General features: G+C 47.5%; 6 protein-coding genes and 1 non-coding gene across 8 annotated transcripts; 5 read left to right on the plus strand and 2 right to left on the minus strand.

Moving 5' to 3' along the window:
• The first annotated feature begins 1,729 nt into the window (after window positions 1-1,729).
• LOC128747062 (tudor domain-containing 6) lies at window positions 1,730-5,551 on the plus strand. Its single transcript, XM_053844610.1, has 3 exons — window positions 1,730-2,015; window positions 2,163-5,475; window positions 5,539-5,551. Exons 1-3 carry the CDS (start codon window positions 1,730-1,732, stop codon window positions 5,549-5,551), a joined length of 3,612 nt encoding a protein of 1,203 aa, XP_053700585.1.
• A 457-nt stretch (window positions 5,552-6,008) lies between these two features.
• LOC128747189 (ankyrin repeat domain-containing protein 66) lies at window positions 6,009-10,113 on the plus strand. Its single transcript, XM_053844865.1, has 4 exons — window positions 6,009-6,670; window positions 6,738-6,966; window positions 7,038-7,192; window positions 9,968-10,113. The coding sequence occupies exons 1-3, from the start codon at window positions 6,532-6,534 to the stop codon at window positions 7,159-7,161; spliced, it is 492 nt and encodes a 163-aa protein (XP_053700840.1). The 5' UTR covers window positions 6,009-6,531; the 3' UTR covers window positions 7,162-7,192; window positions 9,968-10,113.
• slc5a6b (solute carrier family 5 member 6) lies at window positions 7,350-13,179 on the minus strand. Of its 2 annotated transcripts, none has more exons than XM_053844861.1 (16): window positions 13,143-13,179; window positions 11,488-11,954; window positions 11,345-11,410; window positions 10,631-10,682; window positions 10,490-10,557; window positions 10,229-10,383; window positions 10,011-10,151; window positions 9,629-9,758; window positions 9,472-9,560; window positions 9,255-9,367; window positions 9,124-9,194; window positions 8,980-9,066; window positions 8,749-8,915; window positions 8,583-8,689; window positions 8,414-8,520; window positions 7,350-8,329 (listed from the first exon to the last, which is right to left on the minus strand). In XM_053844861.1, exons 2-16 carry the CDS (start codon window positions 11,842-11,844, stop codon window positions 8,204-8,206), a joined length of 1,836 nt encoding a protein of 611 aa, XP_053700836.1. In that variant the 5' UTR covers window positions 11,845-11,954; window positions 13,143-13,179; the 3' UTR covers window positions 7,350-8,203. The 2 variants fall into 2 exon arrangements, with proteins under 2 accessions (XP_053700836.1, XP_053700835.1); XM_053844860.1 differs by having other exon boundaries at window positions 9,255-9,412.
• A 178-nt stretch (window positions 13,180-13,357) lies between these two features.
• Window positions 13,358-16,848, plus strand: cenpo (centromere protein O). The gene is made up of 6 exons (XM_053844864.1): window positions 13,358-13,493; window positions 13,558-13,709; window positions 13,904-14,045; window positions 14,112-14,380; window positions 14,541-14,700; window positions 15,768-16,848. The coding sequence occupies exons 1-6, from the start codon at window positions 13,472-13,474 to the stop codon at window positions 15,878-15,880; spliced, it is 858 nt and encodes a 285-aa protein (XP_053700839.1). The 5' UTR covers window positions 13,358-13,471; the 3' UTR covers window positions 15,881-16,848.
• A 169-nt stretch (window positions 16,849-17,017) lies between these two features.
• On the plus strand, window positions 17,018-19,109 carry tp53i3 (tumor protein p53 inducible protein 3). The gene is made up of 7 exons (XM_053844863.1): window positions 17,018-17,044; window positions 17,221-17,418; window positions 17,559-17,735; window positions 17,794-18,061; window positions 18,122-18,334; window positions 18,625-18,821; window positions 18,879-19,109. Exons 2-7 carry the CDS (start codon window positions 17,368-17,370, stop codon window positions 19,065-19,067), a joined length of 1,095 nt encoding a protein of 364 aa, XP_053700838.1. The 5' UTR covers window positions 17,018-17,044; window positions 17,221-17,367; the 3' UTR covers window positions 19,068-19,109.
• Window positions 17,260-17,342, minus strand: trnal-uaa (transfer RNA leucine (anticodon UAA)). The gene has a single exon. It is a non-coding gene; the product is annotated as a tRNA-Leu (tRNA).
• An 802-nt stretch (window positions 19,110-19,911) lies between the features above and the next one.
• On the plus strand, window positions 19,912-23,930 carry LOC128747186 (proton-coupled zinc antiporter SLC30A2-like). Its single transcript, XM_053844862.1, has 8 exons — window positions 19,912-20,057; window positions 20,123-20,313; window positions 20,669-20,815; window positions 20,983-21,136; window positions 21,206-21,401; window positions 22,028-22,133; window positions 22,199-22,333; window positions 22,566-23,930. Exons 1-8 carry the CDS (start codon window positions 19,975-19,977, stop codon window positions 22,691-22,693), a joined length of 1,140 nt encoding a protein of 379 aa, XP_053700837.1. The 5' UTR covers window positions 19,912-19,974; the 3' UTR covers window positions 22,694-23,930.
• Window positions 23,931-25,433: the final 1,503 nt, after the last annotated feature.

The raw sequence follows: 25,433 nt of genomic DNA on the forward strand, positions 1-25,433 counted from the left end.
ACACGGTAAGAGATGTTGAGTTTCTCTTTTTCTTGAAGGTTATAGCGTCAAAACTAGGTGGTTTGATTCTTTCAGTGTGCTCACTTCATACGGGAAATGCGGGTGTGATCGTTTTTTTAGACTGTTGATAAATTCGAATTCCAACTCTGATAATCAAACGTTGGAAAAATTCCATATATTACGACGCGATTGTGTTGTATAATTTAGAAAAATATCTGCATCGGAAGGTAATCATGCTGGCGTGTCCATCTGAAAATGATGCAGGAAAATTAGTCTTGATCATGGAAGCACAACTTCCAGGCAGCGAGCCGTGGAGATCAAGCCGCCGTGTCTTTACATGACCAACCAGTAGAGGTCTCCATATCCCGACTGAAACTGAGCTGAAGCGTTTTCTGCATCGCCGACCGTGTATCACTGTGACACACTGTGACACGAGAGATGGACTTACATCGCATTTCAATTTTAAGTGTGTAAGATAAACTTTATCAATTTGGCTATTTACATTTTTTGGTGTAACGCTGGGTTGGATTCCAGCTTTGGTTCTGTTTGCCTCATAAATCAGGTCACAAACCACAGACACAGAGAAAATGTTATGTACTTTGAGGCTGGTTTTAATCGTACATTACTCCATTTGCCATTTGTTTTCCTCCTGTGCAGTTGCTGTCAGAGCTCCATGATGTGTACCATTCCCTGTTTCCCACCGACTGGCTCCATGGTACAGGTCTTTATCAGCAGGGTAGACCTGCACCCCAGCTGTGGCCTGGTGGAACTCTTGGTCAATGAAGTTGGGAAGACTGTCTGTGATCGGACAAGACAGGAAAGGCTGACCCCTCTAAGGAAGTTCGAAGAGTCTGAAGGAAAAGCTGGAGACTTTTGTCTTGTTCTCATCAGTGGCTGCTGGCACAGAGCTTGCGTTGTGTCCATCCAATGTCAGAGTTGCACCGTGTTCCTCGTCGACCAAGGCCAACCCCACGTCGCTGCCCGTGAAGATCTGGCATGGGGGCGGGACGAGGATTTCAATGGAGCTTCAAGAGGCCATGTATGCATTCTAGCAAATGTCCTCTCTGTTGGCATCGGGTGCCCTGAAAGTGCCACAAACTTCTTAAGTTCTTTGCCGGGGAAGACGTTTAAGGGTCTGGTTCAACATGTCTTGATTCCAGACACAATGTTTCTGATTGACATCCCGTTAATCTCCAAGTCCATGTGCAAATTTGGAGTTGCAAAGAAGATGCCGGCGGAGGAGTTCAAATGCCTGGTCCTGAAGTGTTGGAATCTACCCAGCGGAGGGGTGAACGGGGACCGTCTGCATGAGGTGGTTCAAAAAGAGTCTAAACTTGGCCGTGATGAGGACTTATTCTCGCCTGACCTGATGAACGGCATATTTGAGACTGTCAAAGTGACAGAGGTTATCGATCCACAACACATTTTCTGCAAGCTAGCCATCTTTTCTAAAGCAGTGAAGACCTTCTCCGAAAAAATTCATCGGCACTATGAAGAGAGTGCTGATGTCACTGAGCTAAAGCCGCGTCACTGTGGATCTCCTTGTGCTTCAAGAGGAGAAGACGGTCAATGGCAAAGAGCTACGTTGAAACAAAACATCGAGGACAGGTCCTGCTCTGCGAAAGTCTTCTTTGTTGATGAAGGAAGAACTGAATTTGTCAAAATCGAAAACATAAGACCGCTTCGTGAGACATTTTTGAAGATGCCAGTGTTCACGTATCGTTGCTCGATGGACGGCGTCGCTGATTTGGACACAGGCTGGACTCCTGACCAGACGGGTTATTTAAAGTCCCTCATTCTGAACAGGACTTTTGTGGCCAGGCTTGAGAGGCATGACATCACCAAAGACGTGTACTCCATCAACCTGTACGGAGAAAATGCTGTTTGCATAAACCATGCTTACTCAGAGATGATGGGTCTTCATCAGAAGGGGGCTCCTGTGCCCTTCTCTGATCTCATGTCCCTTCAGGAGGAACAGTCTTTGCAACATCCGACGAACGTGAGGGAATCACAAGGTGGTGCAGTGTTGAATCAAACTATTCAGAATGAAAAGAGTCTCACTGTCACTGGACTCTCTACGACAAATGCTGGTTCGATAGGGAGAATTGCAAAGTTCCCAGGATGTCATGGTCTCCCTCACAATGGTGGCCACCTTTCCACAGGCTACAGATCTGAGTTCCCCTACAGCAATGACTCGCTCAACGAAGGCTCGGAAGTGGATGTTGACATATCCTGTGTTGAGAGTTCGGACAAATTCTGGTGTCAGATGACCAAAAATACTGAGTCTCTCAAGCGTCTCATGGCAGAACTTCAAGACTTCTATGCTTCGCCACACCCTCGACCAATTGTTGAATCCGTCTGTGTTGCCCGAAATCCAGAAAACGGCAAGTGGTACCGAGCAAAGATCATGACTAATAATCACAACCCTGCTGTCGAGGTCCGGTTTATTGACTACGGTAAAACTCAAAGGGTCCCGGTCCAAGATATCCGCCCTCTTGACCCAGCGTTCCTGAGGCTCAATGCGCAAGCCTTCCAGTGCAGCTTGGCACCGAAAAATGATGCCTCTTTTGTTAGTCTGAGCCACTTTCAGAAGTTTGTGGACACTGCTGTCGCCACAAAGGAACAGTTGAAGTGCATCGTAAAAGCTAAACGGTGCGATGAGGAAGGTTTGTCAGTGAATGTGGTGGATATTACAACACTCTTCGGAAGTGCCTCTAAACTCTTCGACCAGGAATGTTCACAAGCAGCGGCTCATGTCACTTCAGATAAATATACCATCTCTGAACATGGTGTTGCAGTCGGCGGAAGTGAGAAGGTGTTGGTTACATGTGTGGAGACTGTGAATCATTTTTACTGCCAGCTGGACAGGAACTCCAAACATCTTGAGAGGGTGAGACAAACCATAAAGAAGCTGATCAGACAGCCACAGGAGTCAGGAGGACAGCCTGGGGCCAACATTGTTTGCCTTGCTAGATACACTGATAACGTCTGGTACCGTGGTCAAGTTGTTGAGACATCCCCAAAACTGAAGGTGCACCTTGTCGACTACGGAGACACTCTTCAAGTAAAGAGATCAGATTTGCGCCTCCTGCACGCAGGTGCTTGTACTTCTGTCCCGGTTCTCGCTGTTCCTCTGGGGCTGTTCGGTGTGCCGGCTAACACGCCCCCTGAAGTCAGCCATTGGTTCGCTAACCAAGCCATCGGCCGGAACTTCGACATTTCAGTGGTTGAGAAAGATAGGTCAGGAAAGTTGATGGTGGAATTGTTTGAGGAGTCCCTGAATATAAATGAAAATATTCGAGAGGCAATTGCAAAAGTGAAAGACGGCACCACACCAGCTGCCAAGCAGGTGTTGGCCACGATGGAAGAACACCAACCAAGACAAGCGGCTCAGAGGGACGCGACAAGTCCAGGTGTGGTGAGTGTGCGGGCACCGCACTGCATGTCTGCTCCTGAGGATCCCAAGATTCTTTCTCCAAAGGCATCGACAGAGGTTACAGCTGAGGGTTCGCTGGATGATGTGTCGAAGAACAGAGGGCCGGTGGCGGGAAACCTTAGTTCCAGAGACCAGGAAGCCTATGCCATTGCCAGAACCCAGAACACATACAAGAATCCAGATATTCAGCAGAACCACATGGAGGGGCTGAAGGCTTCCTTCGTCGTGGGACCCAACTACTTTTGGTGTCAGATCCCCAGCGAAGAAGACCTTGCCACTCTGGTACAGGACGCAGGGACCTCAGGCGAAGCTCTTTTGAACCCTGAAACTCTTCATCTTGGAAGTCCCTGTCTCGCTCTGAGCAACATGACCTGGTACAGAGCACAAGTCATCAGCCACACTGAAGATAAAGTCCACGTCTTATTTATGGATTACGGACATGAGTCAGACGTTCCAATGCAGAATCTGAAGGTGCTTCCACCATCTCTCCTGGAGTTGCCCCCACTAGCGTTTTTGTGTGCTCTCAAAGAGTTTGATGAAAGCAAAGGGTTCTGGAATGAAGATGCAGCCGATTTCTTCTGCAGTCTCCTTGTTGATAAACCCCTGAAAATTTCAGTTTGTAGCATCAATGAGCATTCACAGAAGGCAGTCCCTCAGCATGCAGTTGAAATAGAGTGTGAGGGGTCAGTTGTTAACAGCCGAATGCACCGACACTGGAACACTGTGGCCAAAAGGATTTTGACAGAAAGCAGCCAGAATCAATCATCAGAAACAGTTATTTCTCAAGAGAACGTTGTGGAAGAGAGTATTTCTTTGTTTAAGAAGCCAGTCCTTGATAAAAACATCATAGCATTTGCTTCTTGTATCGCAGAGCCCAAATTCTTCTGGTGTCAACTGGCGAATGCAGAGATTCTCAACCAAATATCAGCCCTTGCTCAAGCGGCTGGAGCCGCAGCACATGAGGCTGTGACGCCTGAGGCTCTTCTCCCAGGGAGGCCCTGCCTGGCTCTGTTTCCCTGTGATGGTCAGTGGTATCGAGCCCAGGTGATCAGCAGGGCTGATGACAAAGTTCATGTCGTCTTTATTGACTATGGAAATGAATCAGAGGTGGACGTGAAGGATGTGAGGTCGCTTCCCAAACACCTGCTGGACTCCCCTCCTGCCGCCTTCTTGTGCTCCTTAAATGGATTTGATGAATCCAGTGGACTGTGGGGTGACGAGGCGAACGACCACTTCTACAACCTCCTGGTTGACAGGCCTCTTTCTGTGACGGTTTGCAGCGTGGAAGACTATCCAGAAATGTCTCTCCTGCAGTATTCCGTAGCAATAAACTGTGAGGGATTGGATGTCAGAGCACAGATGAACCAACACTGGAACCCACAAGCCAAAGAACAGACGCCTGAAACACGTTCAGAAGATGCTCCAGCAGCAAGTCCAGCTGTCTCCAAACAAGGTACCACTAACACGTACAAGGAGCCAACTGTCTCCGGTCGCAAGACTGAGGCAGCGTACGCTTCATGCATTGTTGAGCCCAAATTCTTCTGGTGTCAGCCTGAGAACTCCGACCTCACCACCATTTCTACATTATCACAGGAAGCTGGCAGTAATGGGCAGGAAGTTACGAACCCTGAGACCCTTGTGCCTGGAAGTCCATGTCTTGCTTTGTTTACCAGTGATAACCAGTGGTATCGAGCACAAGTGATCAGCAGGGTGGAGAATAAAGTTCAGGTGGTCTTCATCGACTACGGAAATGAGTCAGAGGTGGAGCTGCAGGATGTGAGGGTGCTTCCCAAGAGTCTGCTGGACCTGCCCCCGCTGGCCTTCCTGTGCTCCTTGAGAGGGTTCGACGACACGATGGGAGCGTGGATGGACGAAGCCACCGATGTCTTCTACAATCTTCTGGTTGACAAGCTTTTGAAAGTGTCGATTCACAAGATGGAAGTGAATCTGGAGGCTGCCGTTCCTCAGTATCATGTGGACCTTGAATGTGAAGGAGAGGCGGTCGACAAAGTGATGGAAAAATACTGGACTAAAAACAGGTTGGTTTACTCAGATTTACTCAGCGGTGTCACGTGATGTCTTGACTTTTCTGTCTCCTCCAGTGGACCATTGTGACGTCACTCCAGCACTTGCTGAGAAAACAAGACTCGACCGTATTTTCGGGCATCGACGTGGATTCTGATGGTCTTGAGATTCCCCCAAAAATATGACTTGGCAGTGGAGTTTCTGAAAATATTCCTCTCCTAATTGTTCTGAATTAGTTTGCTTATTTGGAAATAAAATACCAAAATTGCGTGTAAAGTCGCTTTACTTACTAGATTGTCTTTTATCAATCAGCAGACTGGAAAGACATTTGTCTCCATAATCCTGTTGGACTTTGGCTGCATGTTCTGGAAACCCAGAGTTTATTTCTGCCTCACTGTTCTCTGTCTTTAATTGCTCGCATCTTTGTGACTTTGTTTCCACACTGGTGGCTTTTCCAGATCAAATCTTTATTCCTGACTCATCAAAGGCTACAAGTAGAGCCGCGTCTGGGGAAGTGGGTCATACACTGCCGAGTGTGAGCAGGGAGGAGACGGTGCACACATCTATATCGTCTTCCTAAGTTCAGTTCACCTTATTCTGGGTTGGTGGATCCAAAAACAGGGACTCCTGCAGCTGCAGGGTTCTGTAGACATTTGTCACGTCATGAATCTTAAATGAATCTCAGGAACAAACTTAAAGAACAGATTTCTAAATCTGATCATCTGCTTGAGTCGAGCTGCTGCAACACACTGTTATTTATTGCTAGATAGTTCCAGCTGCTTCCGTCACACATCAGGTCCAAACTGAATCGTGGGGTTGAAAAACTCAAATGCCACTGGCTAGAAATGAGTCTGTACTATTGTCTTTCCAGATCTGCGCATACAAACTTTAAATATCTGCGTCACTGTGCACGCAAATATCAGACATTTATCCCAGCGACCAAGAAGGATTTCAAAACAAGCTATCTGGATTGGCGACGTTGCTATATCGCTGCTCTCCGGCAGGTGTCGGTGTTATTCCGTCCCGCTCCTTATTGTTTATACTTCGGTTGCTAGGCAACCCTTCCAAACATGACAGAGTTGCACCAGGCGGCAGCAGCAGGGAATCTGGAGCAAGTGCTGCAGATCCTGAGGAAGAACAAGTGCAGTCCGAACGACAAGGATGTGGACTGGAACAACAAGACGCCGCTGCACTGGGCGGCCGAGAGAGGTAAGGCCACGTGACAGTGGGTGCTGTAGCTTCACGGCTTTGTCAGTAAACACGGAATCCCCGGCAGGATACACTGAGATCGTGCGGGTTCTGCTGGAGCACGGAGCCCGGCCGTGTCTGAGGACGGACTACGGATGGACGCCGGCGCACTTCGCCGCGGAGTCCGGTCATCTGCCCGTGCTGTCCCTCATGCACTCCTTCCACGCGCCGCTCGACAAGAAGGACGGCAGTGGAGACAAGCCGATACGGATCGCAGAAATCTACGGACACAAGGACTGCGTCCAGTTTCTTAAAGGGTAAACAGCCGCTTTTGTCACGTGGCTCCAAGGCTCTGGATGTGACGGCTCTCCACCCTGGCGGTTCACAGAGCTGAGATCGAGGGCGTTGCCTTTCGCAAGCTGGCGGAGGAGAGTGGGAACCTGGAGGAGGACACGGACGAAGAATGGGGAGACAAGGAGGCACCCAAGAAGAAGAAGAGGAGCAGCAAATGAGCAGTGCTGGAGTTTTTAATAGAGCAGTCACGTGAGTCACACAACACAACAAGCATACCTCCGATCCTAAGTGGTGGCTGGCTGCCACCGACCACGCTTGAACTTAAGCCGTTTTTCTTACTTATTCGTGGAGCCCACCAGCACGAACAAGTCCACACCAGGGAAACATTAAAACGACCGACAAGTCAATGAAAAATACTTTATTTAAAAAAGGAAAACAAGTCCAAAGTTTAAATTACAAGGCACATGATGAGTAAAATCAGTCTCACAATTTCTGTAATAAAAACAAAACAAAACATTGACCTAATAAATTCAACAAACACATTCTTCTTTGGGAGAAATACGACACATTTGTTGACCATTTTCAAATACAAACATCTATGACCTGAGGACAAATCTGTCACCCGATTCAGCAAACTTGCGAGCAAGTGCAGCGGTCAGTCTCAGTTGAAGGGCAACAGTAAGAGGGAATGAAGGTGTAGTGTCTGGGAGTCAATCCGTGGCCTCCAGTGACACTGTCACGTGTCTCACCTTCCGTATGGTTTCTTTTTGTTCCTTCAGCTTTCAGTGTAAAAACGTTTCCATGTCACTCTTTGATTCAAGACCTATGTCTGTTACTTTTTTGTCTTTTCACATGTCCACCATCACCTTTGTGTCTCGAAAATCACATTTAAAATCCTGCCACTTGTTACACAACTATTCATTATCTTCAACATTTCTGATATTTTCCTACATCTTTTATAATTTATAGAGTAACATTTCAATCGCATTCCTTTAACACTGGTGGCATCATTTCTCATGTTTAAACTTCACATTTCCTTCTTGGATTTATCTGATTGTTTTACTGTGATTATTCTGTTGCTTTGTCTGTAAAACTCACCGCCTGCCTTTACAGTCCACCAGTTGATTGTCAGAGATTTGACTCAGAAAATAAGATATTTTAACCCCCAAAAGGCTCCAGGTAGTTGAGGTGACGTGACTTGGTAATAATAAACGTCCTGGACATCAGAAACAGCATGTACTGCAGTCGTCATCACATCACTCACACGGTAGTTTCATGCTCTGTGTACAACCAGGAGGGGAGGAAAGCTTCCTCCTGCGAGGTCATGTCGTCACGTGTGAGGGTCACTCCGTTGCAGTCCTTCTGATGGGGGGCGTTCTTAGTCTGCTATTGAGATATGAAAGTTGAAATTCAGGAAAAACATGTCAGGGGGCTGACTGAGTGAAACTGTGTGAGACCAAGTGGACTTACAGCCGCACAGCAGAGCTTCTTTTTCAGGCACTCGGGCAGAAATCTTCTCAGTTTCCTGAACAAGGGATAAACCGTCCCGGGTGCAACGTCCTCGGCTTTCATTGGTCCTGACACCAACAAACTGCATTTGTTAATGTCACAAATAGACTCCTTAATGCGTCGCACCCACCTGTGAGCAGACTGATGAGCAGGCCGGTTAGAATGACTGTGAAGCAGCTGACTCCACTGTACCACATGTAGGACAGGGAGTAAAATCTTCTCAGTCCAGACGGAGCGCTACATCAATGAGACGTGAGTCAGTAACATTTCCACGCGGTGGCAACATGATCCGGTACCTCAGTGTGGCATTGACCACCGCCTGCACAGAGGCTGTCACATTGCTGGACATCAGCGACTCTCTGCAGTTGGGAGGAAGAGGTCTCGTACCGGAGCTTGTCACAATGCTTCCAATGCCAATCCAGAACACAAGGGAAAGACCTGCCCCAAGACCAGCTACTGCTCCCTAACAGTGGAGCACGTTGTTGGTTCCGTCTCATTTAAATGATAGTTCAGACTCCTTAACTCACAGTGGGGTTGGCCCACGGGAAAAACATCCCCAGACAGAAGAGGCCAAGGATAGGACCCCCCACCATGCCAAAGATCTTCAGTGCCACCTAGGTGAAAACAGATGTCAGTGCTTGTCTGAATAACAAACTGCACTTGGAGCTCACCTGCAGAACCGAGTCCCCCATCAGGTGAGTCAGGTAGGCCATGGCCACACACAGCACCCCGTAAGACACCGCTGATGACGGAGAGACCTCTCATTGACAGCTGCTCAGTGACGCCGCAAACATCCACCTACCCAGCAGCCTGGACAGCAGCGTCGCCCGTTTCTCCGTCATGGCAGGATACCGCGGTTTAATGAGGTCTTCCATGGTAACTGTGGCCAGAGAGTTGAAGGCGGTGGAGATGGTGCTGCACACAGAGTGAGTCGAGTCCGACCGCAGCCTTAGTGGGTCACTAACGTTTCCAAACACAACACTGAGGGCTCACAATGAGGTCAGAGCGTGGAGCCTCACCTGAGCGCCGCACTGAACAAACAAGCAACGAAGAGACCCGGTAAGCCCGGCAGCCCCTGCAGCATGTCCATCACAAAATATATCACCATCTGCCCAAGAGAGGAGTTCAGTCTGAGCTTGTTTGTCACGACAGGAGAAGCTCAGTAGCAGAAGTTACCGCGTCTCTTGACGTGGAACCCAGTTGCGCCGAGTGATCTTCACCACAGTAGCGAGCAAACATGACCAGTCCCATCACGCAACTGAGGGCCAGCGCCAGCTGCAGGGAGGGAAACACCATGTAGCAGGACCTGCATGGAAAACATTCTCGTCACTGGTTTCTTGCATGGAAGAGAGAGCAGCACACAGCATTACACTTTTAATGAATACATCATACTAATGCTGCCATTAAAAAACAATCCAAACTATTTCCTCTGGCTGGAGTCAAAGAGGCACTTTCTAGTTGTGTTTTATCAAGACCAGTACACTTGCGTGACCGATGCTTGCCCTCTGCCTTCAGTCATTTTACCAACCACCTGTGAGAGAAAGTCCATTCGGCACACCTGACTGCTGCTTTCTCTGATCGGGCACTGAGGTATCTTTGGACCTGGGCCTGGTTGACTCCATAGAGGGACAGCATCAGGAAGACCCCACCAACTCCCAGGGTCCAGAAGGTATGTCTCTCCGTGGGATCGGGGTTCAGACTGAACACATGAGACATGAGAAGGAGCTGAAGATAGACCACCTCGCCTTGAGGTTCATTCTCTCCCTGCTCACTCACTCAACTCCAGAGATGCGGTTGCCATCCAGGGCCTTGTTCCAGACTGCACCGACTCCCCCAGCCTTTTGAACCCCCACCACGATAACCGCCAGCTGGCCGGCAAACATCACCACAGTCTGGATGACGTCGGTCCAGATGACAGCTTTCAGTCCTCCCTGGATGGAAAGACAAACTTTTTATGTTTCATCTGCCAAAATCTGATTCTTAATGTTTGTCAGTCAATGTCAAAACCTTGCAGACAACTATAGTGGCAGCCCTCACCAGTGCTGTGTACAAGGTGCAGACCAGACCAGTCACCAGGACCACAGACCAGAGTTCAAATCCAGTGACTGCAAGTAGAAATGAAATCTTCCATTAGAAACGGAAGACAGGCGAGACTACAGCGTAATAAACAAGCGTTACCTTTATTGAGGGCAAAGGCAGGAGTATAGACACAGACTCCCATATAAACAACCTGAAGTCAAAGAAACAAGTTAATGGCCTTGATTTGAATGACTTGGCGAACAGCGTAGCTCGTTTCTTCACCAGCAGAGGGCGTCACTTATCGTGTTATAAAACCGTTATTATTCACCCAAGGTGCCCCGCGATTCACCAGGTCAATTCTGCTGTTGCATGATCAGGCGACTCCACATCCTGATGTTTGTTTTAGCTCCACAACACAGTCCACTGCTTATCTTTCCATCTGAGACTGGCAGAACAGCATTCTAGTTCAGGACAGGTTTGCAGCAACTCTGAGCCCACTTGCTGTGTTGCTGCTTGACTTTCATTATCTCCCTGCACCCACTCTATTAGAACACTAATCCTGAATCAATATTTGCCCAGTTATTTTAGTCCGGCCAAAAACCTTTTCACAACGCATTTTCTAGTAACAGTCCCTAAAATGTAGCTGTGCAAACAGATGAATATTCAAACTGTAAAGTTATCCTGAAGAGAAGCACACCTCAAGAGCAAAACATATTTTCCTTTGCCCTCTAGTTTTCATAAACATAGACATTTCCAAACATAGAGATGAATCGATGACTCAACGTTTTCTCTGTACCCGTGATGGATGGTGACCCCTATAGCTGAGGTATTAGCCACACAACACACGAGGAATCAGGGTATGAGTACACCTACCATTTGAAAAATGAAGGTCAAAGTGCCACAGATGCGTACAGTCTTACTGAAGCGGAGCTCAAGATACTGGGAGGAACAGACAAGAGGTTCAAGAAGAGCAAACATGCAGCATGAATCCACAACATGGCTTCTGTTGAGAGCACCTGGTAAGCGCTGGAGAGCCGCAGTCTGTACAGCAACGGTACAAAAACATGCGCAGGAATGAGGAGGCCGAGGATGTAGGAGCAGCCAATGAACCAGTACTGAGTACCATGTGTGTAGATTTCGGCCGGAACTCCGATGATGGCCACGGCTGACTGGAATGATGCGATGAGCGACAGGGAAACGGGAATGCAGTGCATGCTCCTGTCTGCCATCAGGAACTCCTGCGTGGTGCGCTGGCGCCCGCCGGATAGCGCATAGTAGAGGCCGATGCTCATAGACACTGCCAGCAGGACAGAGAAGATCACATAGTCCACCACTGAAAAGTGCTTCTGGCTCGAGGGGTCCATCTCGCTCATCTCTGTATTCCAGGCCAGAGGTGAAGACGGACTTGATCTCCTCCTGTGTCACAGCCGGGCTGGAACAGGATATCGCAGCACACACCCATCAGACAAGAGGGTCCAGCAACCTTGAAGAACAGGCAAAGAAATCCAGACTATGAGCAGACACACTCACATCATCTGTCCAGATCAAGTCAAAGCTGCCTTATCATTGTCTGCTGTTTTTGAAAAGAACAAATCACATCATGAGCTCGGGTAAAGAGTCAAGCCAAGGTCAAACAATCTACATGTCAACTTTCCCCTGCATACGCTGATCCAAAAATACTGACTGGGAGGTCCCACAGCAGTCAGCTGAACAGTTTATAGAACATTGTTTAAAGGAAATATATTATAATCATAAATGTGTTTTAACAACTATTAAATTATATTGTATATTATGAATTATATTATTGAACATTGCATGTCTTTAGACAGCTGTCACAAATAACTCTGTGGATCTTCATTTGTTGGTTTAGCAGAAACCAACAAAAGCCTGAGGTAAAACTGAGAATCAAACAAGTAGAAGTAGTTTTGCTCATTAAAATGTATTGGCTTGTGAATTTTCAGATGTTTTCTGACTTTCCATTTACTGTGACTCGTGACTGGAGGAAGAAGTCACACCAAGAGTTTTTCAGGAGGTGATTTGTGAAAATGCGCTGCTGTCTGGCAGCCAATTGTGTCAGACAATAACTTTTTTGTTGGTCAAATAATTACATTTAACTCATCCATCTACAACCCTTTTCAAAAAACTGGATTAACCAATGGGCAAATAAGATGAAACAATGAATCCCATCAAAATGAAAACAATACATTTTGTCATAGCATTGATAACAAAGACAGGTGCAATAATTAAATTATAGTTAAAAGAAAATACGAGTTCAACCAACAAAATATTTAGTCGTTGAATATGTTGAATGGATTACAAAAGCAGATTTGTTATTACACAATCACGGTTGCCGATATAAGAAGCCGAATCAGTACTTACGGTTGCACCATTCTATTACGCGATTTGGAATTTAACGACATTTAACGACATTACTTTTCACATTATAGGTAAACACGCTCCCTGACGAACTTTGAAATTCCCACACAGGTGACATGCATCCTGACAGGTGAACTGGCCACAGAACGCGCGGTCACTTTAACCACATTAACGCCGCTTTAATATTTAGAAAATCAACGACGTTCTAGTCCAAATAACTATATTCCAATTTTCATGAACAATTTCAAGATGGTTATCTACACGTGTACAGAGTATCTCCACAATGTCAACTCACTGCTGGAAGTTCTCTGCGCCTCCATTGAGTCTGCTCGCTGCCTGTGGCGCAGTGCATTCTGGGAGCCATGCGGCGAGCTCAGGGGGCGGTGCTTGTTGATATCCGGGTGATTCGATATTGTATATTATATAATTTATTTTAAGGAAATGTTTGTGACCATTGTATTTATCGTCTGAATAATCTGTAGTAAAACAAAATTAAAAGTAAGCAAAGGACTAAAATAAAAGGTTGGGCTGAATCGACTTCCGGGTTGCTACGTAGGCGCTTGGCGCTAAAATCTCAAACGTCTTTCAAACAAACGTTCGCTGGAACTAGAACGACCAGCCAACATGGAGTTTTCATCCAACAACGGTAACGTTCGCCCAGAGGGAACAAGGGTCGGGTTGCTGGAGGTGTAATGTCGCATCTATTGCAGGGGTTTGGGATGCTCTCAGGGTTCTGGATGTCCAGTCGAGAAACCGCACTGCTCAGGCGCAACAGCCGCCTCCAGTCCAGCTGCTGCGGAGGAAGCTGAAGCAGCTGACGGAGAAGAGAGACCAATTGAAAGCAGAGATTCAGACGCACAAGGTGAGGCGTAGCTTCCTCGAGAAGATATATGCATCAACAACCGAGTGTCGTCGGTTCTTTTCGCCACACTAGCCTGGTTTAATGTGAGATCACAGAGGTTGTATGTTAGTTTTTTAATGTTGATAGATAGTGTCTCCCTCATGTTGAATGAAACAATGGACCTGATATGCTTCCCTCTTATAACTGCCTTTCAGAAGCTACAAAAAATAAGGACACGATTGGACAGTCGATGCGACGATGAGGGGATGGAGGAAGTCTCAGAGAACTCTCCTGTTCTAGAGCTGATTGCCTCACAGACCCGGCTCAAAGACCTTCTGTACGCTCATCACATAGTTGGTACTGTATATTCAAGTTGTTTTAGTCTTCTGTGCTTTTACTGAGGAAACTTTGCTTCATCTCGAGGTGGCTATGACATCATGAAGACCGAGGAAGGTAGAGGTGTCCGTGTGTCTCTGGCTACTGCCTATGAAGGGACATACATGGACACGTACTACCTGGAGATGAGGCTGCAGCCCACTCTCCGGATCCAGCGGCACAACATCCCACCTTTCATTCCTCTGAACAGCATCGCAGAGCAGAACATGGAGACGGACATGCAGTTATTCCTCAGCATCCTCAATCAACATCTCAATGCCTTCGCCGGCCGCAAGCAGCAGCTGAAGCTTGTCAAGGTGATGAAATCTTCCATGCTTCTCATGGGTCAGATCAGTGAGTAGAGGGTGTTCTGCAGGCCTGAATTTGAGGAGGTGTATTCATGTGAAAGTATTTTATGCTGCGCACAGACAAAGTTCTTTGGTAAAATGATCTGTCATCCTCCTGGTGTGTCCAAAGGAGCTCCACAAATCTGTTGAGGTGCTGGAGAGTAACCTTCTGTGCTCCATTCTGGTGCTGGTGTTGCCTCTGGTTGGAGATGAGAACGGCATGCTGTGCACACTGGACTACTCGGACCACACCAAGTCTCTTCCGACACGAGTCACCTTTGACTGTGAAGGTCAGTGGGGGATGTTCCTCACACATTAGACAATGTTAAATTAGAATGTTATTGAGTTACAGTCTGCAGAGATTGAACAAAATTGTACAAAAATATATAGTTCTGGCTGCAGCTAACTTCATGACACAATTGTTTTTTGTAACACACATAAGTACATACATACATCTTAACCACCGCTTAGTCCTGTTCAGGGTTGTGGGGAGTGCTGGAGTCTATTGATAAACATCATCAAACGACCGCATCATGCCACTAGGGGTCGCTTTAGTCCTAGTTTTCCACCGCACAGCAAATCAACAAACCTCATGTGACCAGACCAGTTCTGTCATTATTATGGCCACAAGTATCTTGTGGCTCTTGTAGTAATCTACAACAGCAACCTTAATTTCTCTCAGTAATGCAGTAGTAAGTTATCGCTGTATTTTCAAAAGCTAATCCCCTCCCTTTTTCCTGGAGGACGTGTCCTGCAGGGGATTTCCAATCTTCCCTTTCACTGCTCTGATTTACATATTTCCTGGAGTACTGATGTGATCTGCTGTCACTGTTCACCGACTGGCAGGTGATGCTCTTTGCTAGCATGCTAGCAAAGGCCGCTGCTGACTCTCTGTCATCATGCTCAAATCACCGCTCCTTCTAAAACCGATCACCAGACGCTCTAGCTTGAGTCTCTGGACGCTGACAGAAATGTGGTCACTTGGCGTTGCCGCCACCTCTAAAGGAAGCCCATTGTGCTGCAGTTCATTCTCTGCGGCCAACGATTGAGTTTTCCATTGTCAGGAATCACTTTCAAACTGACCCATCAGGAAGTTTGATTCAAACCTTTTTATTTCCTTTATTATTAATCTGGTTTAAAGTGGAATTAACTAGCATTACACTTCTAAACTAAAGTGAAGTGCAGAGGTTCCTCAGCTGCCTAAAACAGCTTCATGACCTTCAGTCGTCAGTAGTTCCCAATTCTGATCAGCGGCACCAGGCTGACACGGTTCTCTCCACCCATTCCAGTGGCCCAAGTTCCTTCCACGTGATCTGTGAGGCAATATCCTGCTCACACTCCTCTGTGCTTTTTGCAGACAAGGAGCTTCCTGGTTCCCCGCAGTGGAAGAGGAACTGCAACCTACTCATGGAAACTCCAGTCCACAAGGCCCTGACTAAGATGAAGACGATGAGGGACATCTCTGAGTAGCGGTCCATTTCAAGAAGTTCAGAAGACCTGATCTCCACTCCAAGATCCTGTTAATCCTGATCGTCTTCAGATGTTTCATCTGTCAGTCTCAAGTACTTCTCTTGGAGCTCCTCTATGAAAGCACTCACCCTCTGCTGTAAAGTTTGCCTCTGCACCTGCTGCAGCCTCTCGGCTTCCTCTCGAGCGCGCTCCTTCCGTCTCTCCTGCTCTCTCTCTGAGATGGAGTCAATGGCTGCGATGACTCTCACCTGCAGCAGAGACATGCCTCTGTGTCGGGAGGACCTCTGTGTTTGGCAAGGCGGCGCTGAGACTGAACGACATTGACCCTCACTGAGTGTATTGCTGTGATGTGTGTGGCTCAGAAGGTGCTGACGAAGGTCTTCCATGGCCGTGACGGCCGTGGCTCTCGGCTCGCACACTTTGACCCACCGCACTCTCAGCTGCTCGGTTTTCAGCAAGTCTCTTCTCAGGTGCAGCGTCTTCCGGACATGTCGGAACTGCTTCTCCAGGAGGTCCAGCTTGGTGCGCAGATCTCGCTCCTCCATTTGATTCAACAGGTTCAGCTTTCTCTGCAGCGCTGCAGTTCTGCAGACGTGGTCCATGCTCACCATCCCTGTTTACAGTCGCGCCGCAGTGTGCTGCCATGGTTCTCTCTCTGTTACAACACCAACGCCCATTGTATTAACAACACAATTGCTAGCAACTTGCTGCTGGTAATCGCACACTAAAGCATCACATTTCAGGGTGAAAAGTCCTTCCCAACAATCCACTAATGTCTGTGGGTCAACACAAATGATTATATTTTACTGCCGTTTCATATGACGTTGAAGTTATCATCCGAAGTTATGGTCTTATGGTGACCTAGTTATTCTTAGATTGCCGCTGCAGGGAATGTAGCAGTGTTTTTGCATGGACACCTTAGCCCTTCATCATCCTCGTCCTCCTCCTCCTCTCTGTGACAGGTTTAAATGTTAATAATAAAGGTGGTGTTAAAAAACAGACTCAGATGGGCGCATATATGTGAATGACTGAATACAATAACCAGAAGCAAAACCGGGTTAAAGACCAGGAATGATGGTGCAATACCCTGGACTTCCCTACAGCACAGAGCCTGCTCTCAGTTTCATCTCAAGCACTCAGGACTCAAGACCCACATTGCTGCGGGTGAGTACATGTCACTGTTGTAGAAGCTGTGATGTTATTCTTGTAGACTGGAGTGTATTTAATACTGAATTAAAGTAGACTCACCGCCTCTTTATTGTGGGAAAGAAGTGAGCATCTCTAGATTCTGTTTAGCTTGTGGAGTAAAACTGTTCTTGTAATGCAGTGGTAACTTACAGCTGGTGAGCATCATCTGTACCTAGCCAGGCACATCGTGATACCAGGAGTGGGGTTCGAACCCACGAGGACTGCTGTCCATTGGAACTTAAGTCCAACGCCTTAACCACTCGGCCATCCTGGTTGTGCTGTTAAACTATCTATTCAAAATGCTCCGGCTCCTGAGTACCGTGATTCCACGCAGACGCTTCAAACTGCAGGTCTGTCGCTAGCTTCTGCTCACACTTTTGTTTCAAATTTAAGTTGTTGTTTTTTTTTACCAAGTTCAACCATCTTCTTCATCCTCTAATCTCATCTTCTTCATGTCCTCCCAACATACTTGCTCCACCTGTCCCTCCAGTCCTCCACACGCTCTTCATGCTCTTCAGTAGCAAAGATGATGCGCGCGGTGCGTGTCGATGAACCAGGAGGTCCGGAGAACATGCTGCTGAAGCTGGTGCCCACGCCTCAACCCAAGGATGGTGAGGTTTTAGTCAAAGTTCATGCTGCTGCTCTCAACCGGGCGGATCTACTGCAGGTACTTGACACCACACCTGACTCTCCTGACCATGCTGAACTGATGGTGGCTTGTGCAGAGGCGAGGTTTGTACCCGCCCCCTCCAGGTGAGAGTGACATCATCGGCCTGGAGGTGGCGGGCACGGTGGAGGCAGTGGGGCGGCAGGTGAAGGAGGGCTGGAGGAGAGATGAGAGGGTGATGGCGCTGCTCAGCGGAGGAGGATACGCCGAGTATGTCGCCGTACCGGAGACGCTTCTGATGCCGAGTCCGGCTCGTCTGTCGCTGCAGCAGTGGGCTGCCATCCCAGAAGCCTGGCTGACAGCTTTCCAGCTGCTGGAGAGCGTAGGTATGGCGGGACTGGAGGTCTTTCCCGTGTACGCCATTAACTCATGTATTTGACCTGCAGCTCTGGTGAAAGAGGAAGAGGTCGTGCTCATCCATGCCGGTGGCAGTGGCGTGGGGACGGCTGCGGTTCAACTGGTGCGTCTGTTGGGGGCCGTGCCCGTCGTTACCGCGGGAAGCCCTGCGAAGCTGAGGATGGCAGAGGAGCTGGGTGCTGCCGCTGGCTTTAACTACCGAGAGGAGGACTGGTCGGCAGGAGTTCGGGACTTGACTGAAGGTCATCTCAACATGAGTGTTGTGCAGTGGGCTGCATTTATGATTCGGTGGCTTCTTTAGCATTTGGCATGTTCACTCCATTAGACAGCAGGTGGCAGCAGCATCCTCCTATAACACGCCCACTTGAAAGTTTCTTGATCAGAAATCAGAAAGGCTTTATTGCCTATGACAGTGTAGAAGTGCAGAAGTAATTAATAAATAAATAAACAACAAGGGCGGTTCATAAGTCGATCAGTCTGACAGGCCCAGGGGAAAAAGTGCCACAGTCTCCAACAGAAGTTTTGATCGCAGGAAGGGGAGCTGACGTCATTCTTGACTGCATCGGTGGACGCACCTGGGAGCACAATGTGAACTGTCTAGCTCTGGATGGTCGCTGGGTGCTTTATGGAACGTTGGGAGGGCGACAGGTGCAGGGGGATCTGCTGGGCAAGCTGCTCTGGAAGAGGGGTCGTCTGCTCAGCAGCCTCCTCCGCTCCCGAAGCCTGCAGGTGAGGAACAAAGATCACTCTGGTTTGGGCGTTCCTTAAACACTTCTGCCCCGACAGTACAAGTCAGACTTGGTGAAGAGGTTCTCCAGCAGAGTGCTGCCGTACTTCTCCAGCCAGCCTCCGTCTCTGAGGCCCGTGGTCGACCGAACGTTCCCGCTGGAGGAGGTCGCCGAAGCTCACAGGCACATGGAAGACAACAAGAACATGGGGAAGATCATCCTTCATGTGTGTCAACATGGAAGCTAATAAATTGTTCCACACTGTTCTCAAAGTGATGTCACACACCGGGGTTAGACACTGCCAATGGGAAATGGTGAACACCTTTATAGACCAGGTTAAGATCGGGGTCAGTCCTGCGCTGCTTTCGAGTTTAATTCTGCTTCTGATTTATTATGTCTTGGTCCCTTGTTGCGCAAGGAAAGTCATTTTAATGTTCGTGTCATTCGTGTTTCACTCACCTTCAATCATGTTTCTTTTTCCAAATGCGCTCTTCCTCCACCAGCTGCTCACACACTCACATACGTCTAGATCGTCTAGATTGGCTTCCAAATACCTAGCAATGTTCTTGAGTGTGTGAACAGGAGGACAGGAATGCGGGTCATCTTGCCTTGCCAGTTGTATGGTGATGGTGCAGTTGTCAGTGGCAGTCCGCGAAGATTTTATTCCCACATTTTGTTTCATGATAAACGCCTTTGGAAAATGATCATTCGACGGGAATATCTGGAATCATTACACTGATTTTTTTTCTCGCTTGGTTTAGCTTCGATGCACTTCTCCCAGGAAGACCAGAGGAGGACAGGTCGGTCATTTTGGTTCTGGATTATTATCTGGATCCTGGAGTCACATTGCCATCTTCTGGAATTGGACTGTTGAAGACATCAAAGATATTTTGGTGGACCAGACTAACACGGGTGGACACCAGCTGTTTGGAGGAGGGCTGTGCTCCCTTTTCTTCTGCATGCTGTAATCACATGTCTGCATGTTTATCTTTTATTTTGAAACCATGGGTTTACCATGACTTGTGGCTGTGTTTGCCGGATCACTGCTGTCTAGCTGTCAAGCCAGGCAGGAATTGGTCTGTCGACACCTGCGGGATCATTGGCTGCCACCGTGCTCCACCTCACAGAGATAACATTTGCCGATAACAGCTGGAATGTTGTCCAACTTCACCAGGCTTCAAACAGCTCCGGAAATGGACTCAGAGAAACAGCAGCTGATCGAAGCACGGATCTTGTAGTAGGTTGCTCTTTAACTTTCCCAGTTTCCCAGGGCTGTTTGGGATTGTTTCTGTCTGTTTCCAGCCCTGCAGAGGACCACGCTTCAGACTGTGAATGCAGTGATGGTCTCACAGCTGTGGATGGTCTGTGGCCTCCTGACAGCCTCTGTCAGGTGGAGGATGTGACCCCAGAGGACGAGGAGAAGAGCTCAGCCAGACAGAAACTCTACATGGCTTTTGTTGTCAGCATGGTCTTCATGATCGGAGAGGTGATCGGTAAGAGAGGAAGGAAGTGGTGGAGCGACGTCTGTTTTGGAAACAGACTGCACGTGGCTCAATGGATAAACAACACATGACAGCTGGACCCAGAGTTGATACCACAAGAAAGAAAATCTGCTCCATCTCCAGTTTAAAGTAGTCCAAATTGATTGCTATTTTCAAAACTGGACTGAAACTGACTGTTAATCTGAAGTTTACTCTTTTCAAGACAAACCTCTTGGTACCAGAAAGGACGCTTTATTCATCATTTAATATTGCAGAACTTCTTAATGTCATTTCACATCTTCAGATTTGAACTGTAATCTAGCATGGGATCGAGTTTCAAACATATTCAAATGATGGTGTCGTGCAGGAGGATACTTGGCGCACAGTCTTGCCATCATGACCGACGCAGCCCACCTTCTGACGGACCTGGGCAGCATCGTCATCAGCATCTTCTCCCTCTGGATGTCTTCAAGGCCTCACACAGAGATCATGACCTTCGGCTGGCACCGAGCGGGTGAGCGGCAGAAACCCACTGTTATCTCACCATCCAAGCCATATGTTTGCAACCTCCAGTCCAGTTCTGACAGAAATCTTTTCCATGTTGTTTCAAGTGAAACTAAGATAGGCTCTGAAATGGTTCACTGAAGGTCTAGTTTGACTCTGCCTTGCTGTCCATGCCAGAGATCCTGGGCATGATGCTGTCGGTCATGTCCATCTGGGCTGTGACGGCCGTGTTGGTCGTGTCTGCGGCTCAAAGGATCTCTGATGGCAACTATGACATCGATAGTGACATCATGCTGCTGACCTCTGGCTGCGCTGTGGCTGTCAACGTCCTGTGAGTGCTGCGACAAGTCACACCAAAGATGCTGCAGTTCTCTATATTTGCTCTTTGAATTTCACTCAGGATGGTTCTGATTCTGCACCAATCTGGGGACGCGCACGGCCACAGCCACGGACTCTCCAGCCTGACGAGAGGGAAGCGTCTCCATGACCACGGCAGTCATGGCAACGCCAGTGTCAAGGCCGCCTTCATCCACGTGGTGGGAGACCTGGTGCAGAGCGTGGGGGTGCTGCTGGCAGCCATCATCATCCACTTCTGGGTCAGTGACACGCATGGTTCCGACTCTTTATGAAGGGGTTCAAACAGATTGATTCCTCCAGTGACAGAGTGAGGTCACTTCAGGTCACTCTTCAGGTCTACAACTGCTTCCAGCTGACCCCTGAGCAAAACCTCCCACACTCACGTTTAAATATTTCTTTATTTATATATTTTAAATGTAAAACAGAGCAATGACAATGCGCAGCATCTCACACGTGCGACCCTTAGGATGCAGTTCTGTGGCCCGCCACTGGGCGCCCAACCTTAACATGGTCGTGGTCCCCAGACTGAAGTGCAATTTTGTTGCGAGTATGAGTCCTAGTCCATGGTTAGCACACTTATTTTGTGCATTGCAAGCTGTTCTATAGCACTTAAGGAGGATTGGCGGGTTCCTCACTCCACCCGGTCTGCCTCTAGCGCCCCCCCATCAATCAACTTTGATACTTTATTTCCATTGTTGTTGTTTGACTTATGGCCTCTCACGAGTGGCTCTTTAGATAGTGAGTGGTAGTTACCGTGCAACTTAAGCTGTCACTGAGCTTGCATAATTGCTGGGCATCCCTTATTAAGGTAGAGTATTTACACTCTGAGGAAGCAAAGAACTTTCATTGATCCGTTTGTTCACAGCCAGAGTACAAAGTTGCTGATCCAATCTGCACGTTTCTCTTCTCCGTTCTCGTGCTGGGAACCACGTACTCCATCACTAAGGACGTTTGCAGAATACTCATGAATGGTAAACATGCTGCTTCAGAGTAAATGTTGGTGAAGCTCACTCAATATCCTTTCTTAAACATGAAGGTTCACCGGAGCGCGTGGCCTTCAGGGCAGTGAAGAAGCTGCTGCTGACGGTGAATGGAGTCAGCGGGGTTCACAGCCTGCACGTGTGGAGCCTAAACATGACTCACTCAGTGCTCTCAGTGCACGTGGTCGCAGGTAACTTCTCATTGACCAGATCACACAACACGGTTAGTCCACACTGGACTCTGACTGTCATCTGTCCATAACACGCTTTTAACAATGTTCACCATGGAGAAAAAACTTTTACAGCCACATTTATATAGTTAAGTCATCTGATATCACAAGTCAGTCCTATTTTGATTGGATATAAGTCAATATGAGTGGCCGATTCCTGGTGTCTGAAGCAGCGTGTTGTGTTTTGCTCCAGAGAAGACCACGGACCACCAGCTGCTCCTTCAGGCAGCCACCACACGCCTGCGGTCAGAGTTTGGTTTCAGAAGCATTACCATCCAGGTGGAGAGCAACGTGTCCCCCGATAAAGATTTGAGTGTTTGAGAACTGGCCCCAAACGTTGCTACACCGACTCCCGCCAGCAGATGTCACTGTTCCCCTTAAGAGCGTCTAAAATGCGTTGTGTTTCAGAGAACGTCTTTAAAAAATGATTGTTTAATTTAATCCAATATGTGTTTTCGCAATAAAAAGAGTCAAAGCAAATGTTAGGTTTGTCTGTCATAGCACCTGATAGATTATGAAAATGTAACAAACAGAAAAAGATGATCAAACTTTCGGTCAGCAACACGTCACATTATTATACAATTCTCCATTCAAATATGCTCCAATAAACTAGCACTAATCTCTAGCTGAATTGGAATGACAAAACTGTGACACACACACTCAAACCTGTGCCAAGCAATTTCTTGTTGTTTCATCCAAAACAATGACACATATTGGACCACAGGGATCCAGGCTTTGGCTATCCCTGTCAAAGTGTGGCACTAACTCAAAAAAAGTCAGGATAAAACCGGTGGACACCTGTAGAACTCCACTGAGCACCTGTTTCTGTTGAATCCACCTTTTCCTCTGCTGTCTTTACCTCAGCTCTGAAACGATTTCTGTCATCGTTGTCAGTCAGAGCAGGGAGCCACTGAACTGGTCGTGTTTGTTGAAGTTTCCTTGCACAAAGACAACACTATGTTGTTGATGGGTTCGCTCACAAAGTATCACAGACGTAGCAGGAGCACATTTCAGTCATTACAGTAGTTCATGCTGTTGTGTATTGCCTATTAATAAGTATGCATTGCCTCCACCTTAAGATAATCTTCACTGGTCTCAACTGCCTGGAGTTGGCACTTAACTGTGGAACCCCACACAAGGGAACCTTACTTTGAGTCTCTGTCTCAGCATTAGCTTCGTGGCCTGGTACACCTGCCTCTTTTTATCCCACACTTTTATTGTCACGCTTTTTCTCCTGGTACTTTCCTGAATCTCATCACTCCAGACCTCCTTGGCCTCCTTTCTTTGTACCTCATGAAACACAGCGTCCTTCCCTGCTCCTCTGCTCCTCCTTCTTACACAATATATTATGATAATGTATATGTATAGCTAAAGAGAGGCTATGACATAGATTATTATTAATAGTAATAATAATAATAACAATAATAATAGTGGCACTTTCCTGTACTTGTGTCCATCATGAGGTCAGAGATATATATAGATAGTACTATTTTTTTCACTCATTAATTAAACAAGAAATGTATTTGCTTTTGTTTTCGTATTGTCTGTTTTTAGTCTCACATTGTTACAGGTATGATGAAAAGTGAACCTAAATTAAATTGTTGATGAGTTATATGCTCGTAAGAGTATTTTTTTTGTCACACGAAATTAATGTGTTTGTATATCACACCCTTGTGTTACCAAGATATTCACTACTATTAAAGATCCGATGTTTATTCACTTATATCGAGAATAAAATAGTAGATCAGTAAATAATATTTTCCTCCGTTATATTTCCTCCTCGTCTTTCTAATATTTTACGATCAAACCCCTTCTCTTGACGACCTCAAAGGAAAAGTAATGTTGCGAAAGGAAGCGTATTTTTCCGAGTTCACGTGAACTCGCCGCTCGGCAGCAGGTGATGCTAATGCGTCGTGACGTCATGGGAGTATAAAACCGCGCGCGCGTCTCATCTGTCACTCGACTTCTCCGCCCGCCCGCATATTGCCAGCATCCTCGATCCGGACCCTCCGTCGGAACCATGAACAAGCTGTGTGTCGCCTACTTCGGAGCTCTGCTGTTGCTGCTCCACCTCTTCACGCAGGTAAGGCTCTACGTTCGAACCGGCTCGTCTGTTTCCAGGGTCCAGAAGTGACTCGGACCCATAAGACCAGTCGCCTGGTGACAAACTGGTCAAGTACATTTGGCTCGAGGTTTGCGTAGCGCTTGTGTCTGAAGTTTGGTCGCGTTAAAGGCCGTCGGCTGCTGTGGCTGGTGGAGGTAGCAACTGGATACGGGCAGTGGTCACCTGAGACCCGCAACTGCCAGTCAACCGACCTGCGCCATGTTTCAATTCAAGTGTAAGATGATGCCCGCGTGACCTCATGAGGATGTCTACTCTGAGGAAACAAAAGGCCGACTCGAGACGCATTTCGTAACTTTGAAAAGACAAAGTTGAACCTTTCTAAAGTTTCATTTCAAAGTGCAAAACTTAGGAAAGTTGGATGAGAAGACGCCAGGGAACAGACTGCGCTTGTGCCGTGCTTTGCTTCAGTTGAATGGATGAGATTCGAAGCATTGTGAGTGTTGGATGAAGAACTTTGAATTAGCAGCTGAGGATGAGCTGGAGTCATTTGTATGGAGAGAAATCCTGAACTATAATCGCACCAGAAGTTATCGGTGATTACCAGGTGAAGAGAGCTTGAGTTATAAAGTTGCTTAAGGAGGTGCTTAAATCAGCTTCCAGAGATGGTCAGTGATGTGTTTGTGGGACCTGTCTTCCAGGTGGCTCACAGCCAGAACACAACAGACCCGTCTGTAAACACGACCAGCCTCATCAACAGCACCATGGTGTCCACCAACGGCACAAACACCACCTCCACTGACAAGAACGGCTGCGACCGAACAGATTCTGGCCTCACCCTGCTGCTTCCTCTTGTGGCTTCTGTCCTTTATGGTTGGTCTTGAAGACCTGGACCCATGTGACTACTGGACTGGGAAGGCCATTTTTTTTTTTTTTAAATGAAGAAAAACACCCATGGAGTTCTGGATTCGCCCGAGATGCTGGGAGTTGATGCTGCCG

This window comes from Synchiropus splendidus, chromosome 16, assembly GCF_027744825.2.
Source record: "Synchiropus splendidus isolate RoL2022-P1 chromosome 16, RoL_Sspl_1.0, whole genome shotgun sequence".
Taxonomy (NCBI): domain Eukaryota; kingdom Metazoa; phylum Chordata; class Actinopteri; order Syngnathiformes; family Callionymidae; genus Synchiropus; species Synchiropus splendidus.

What these genes read in the sequence shown, in the direction of transcription:
- LOC128747062 (XM_053844610.1), top strand. Translation starts at nt 1,730, where the DNA reads ATGGACGGCGTCGCTGATTTGGACACAGGCTGGACTCCTGACCAGACG. An exon ending in GAACGTGAGGGAATCACAAG is followed by an intron (nt 2,016 to 2,162) that starts GTGGTGCAGTGT and finishes ACCTTTCCACAG; the next exon opens with GCTACAGATCTGAGTTCCCC.
- LOC128747189 (XM_053844865.1), top strand. Translation starts at nt 6,532, where the DNA reads ATGACAGAGTTGCACCAGGCGGCAGCAGCAGGGAATCTGGAGCAAGTG. An exon ending in GCACTGGGCGGCCGAGAGAG is followed by an intron (nt 6,671 to 6,737) that starts GTAAGGCCACGT and finishes AATCCCCGGCAG; the next exon opens with GATACACTGAGATCGTGCGG. An exon ending in TGCGTCCAGTTTCTTAAAGG is followed by an intron (nt 6,967 to 7,037) that starts GTAAACAGCCGC and finishes GGCGGTTCACAG; the next exon opens with AGCTGAGATCGAGGGCGTTG.
- slc5a6b (XM_053844860.1), bottom strand. Translation starts at nt 11,844, where the DNA reads ATGAGCGAGATGGACCCCTCGAGCCAGAAGCACTTTTCAGTGGTGGAC. An exon ending in AACCGCATCTCTGGAGTTGA is followed by an intron (nt 10,152 to 10,228) that starts GTGAGTGAGCAG and finishes TCATGTGTTCAG; the next exon opens with TCTGAACCCCGATCCCACGG. An exon ending in GCTCATCAGTCTGCTCACAG is followed by an intron (nt 8,521 to 8,582) that starts GTGGGTGCGACG and finishes TGTTGGTGTCAG; the next exon opens with GACCAATGAAAGCCGAGGAC.
- cenpo (XM_053844864.1), top strand. Translation starts at nt 13,472, where the DNA reads ATGGAGTTTTCATCCAACAACG. An exon ending in GGAGTTTTCATCCAACAACG is followed by an intron (nt 13,494 to 13,557) that starts GTAACGTTCGCC and finishes CATCTATTGCAG; the next exon opens with GGGTTTGGGATGCTCTCAGG. An exon ending in AGCAGCTGAAGCTTGTCAAG is followed by an intron (nt 14,381 to 14,540) that starts GTGATGAAATCT and finishes GTGTGTCCAAAG; the next exon opens with GAGCTCCACAAATCTGTTGA.
- tp53i3 (XM_053844863.1), top strand. Translation starts at nt 17,368, where the DNA reads ATGCTCCGGCTCCTGAGTACCGTGATTCCACGCAGACGCTTCAAACTG. An exon ending in ACCGGGCGGATCTACTGCAG is followed by an intron (nt 17,736 to 17,793) that starts GTACTTGACACC and finishes TGGCTTGTGCAG; the next exon opens with AGGCGAGGTTTGTACCCGCC. An exon ending in AGTTCGGGACTTGACTGAAG is followed by an intron (nt 18,335 to 18,624) that starts GTCATCTCAACA and finishes TTTTGATCGCAG; the next exon opens with GAAGGGGAGCTGACGTCATT.
- LOC128747186 (XM_053844862.1), top strand. Translation starts at nt 19,975, where the DNA reads ATGTTGTCCAACTTCACCAGGCTTCAAACAGCTCCGGAAATGGACTCA. An exon ending in ATCGAAGCACGGATCTTGTA is followed by an intron (nt 20,058 to 20,122) that starts GTAGGTTGCTCT and finishes GTCTGTTTCCAG; the next exon opens with CCCTGCAGAGGACCACGCTT. An exon ending in CATGATCGGAGAGGTGATCG is followed by an intron (nt 20,314 to 20,668) that starts GTAAGAGAGGAA and finishes GGTGTCGTGCAG; the next exon opens with GAGGATACTTGGCGCACAGT.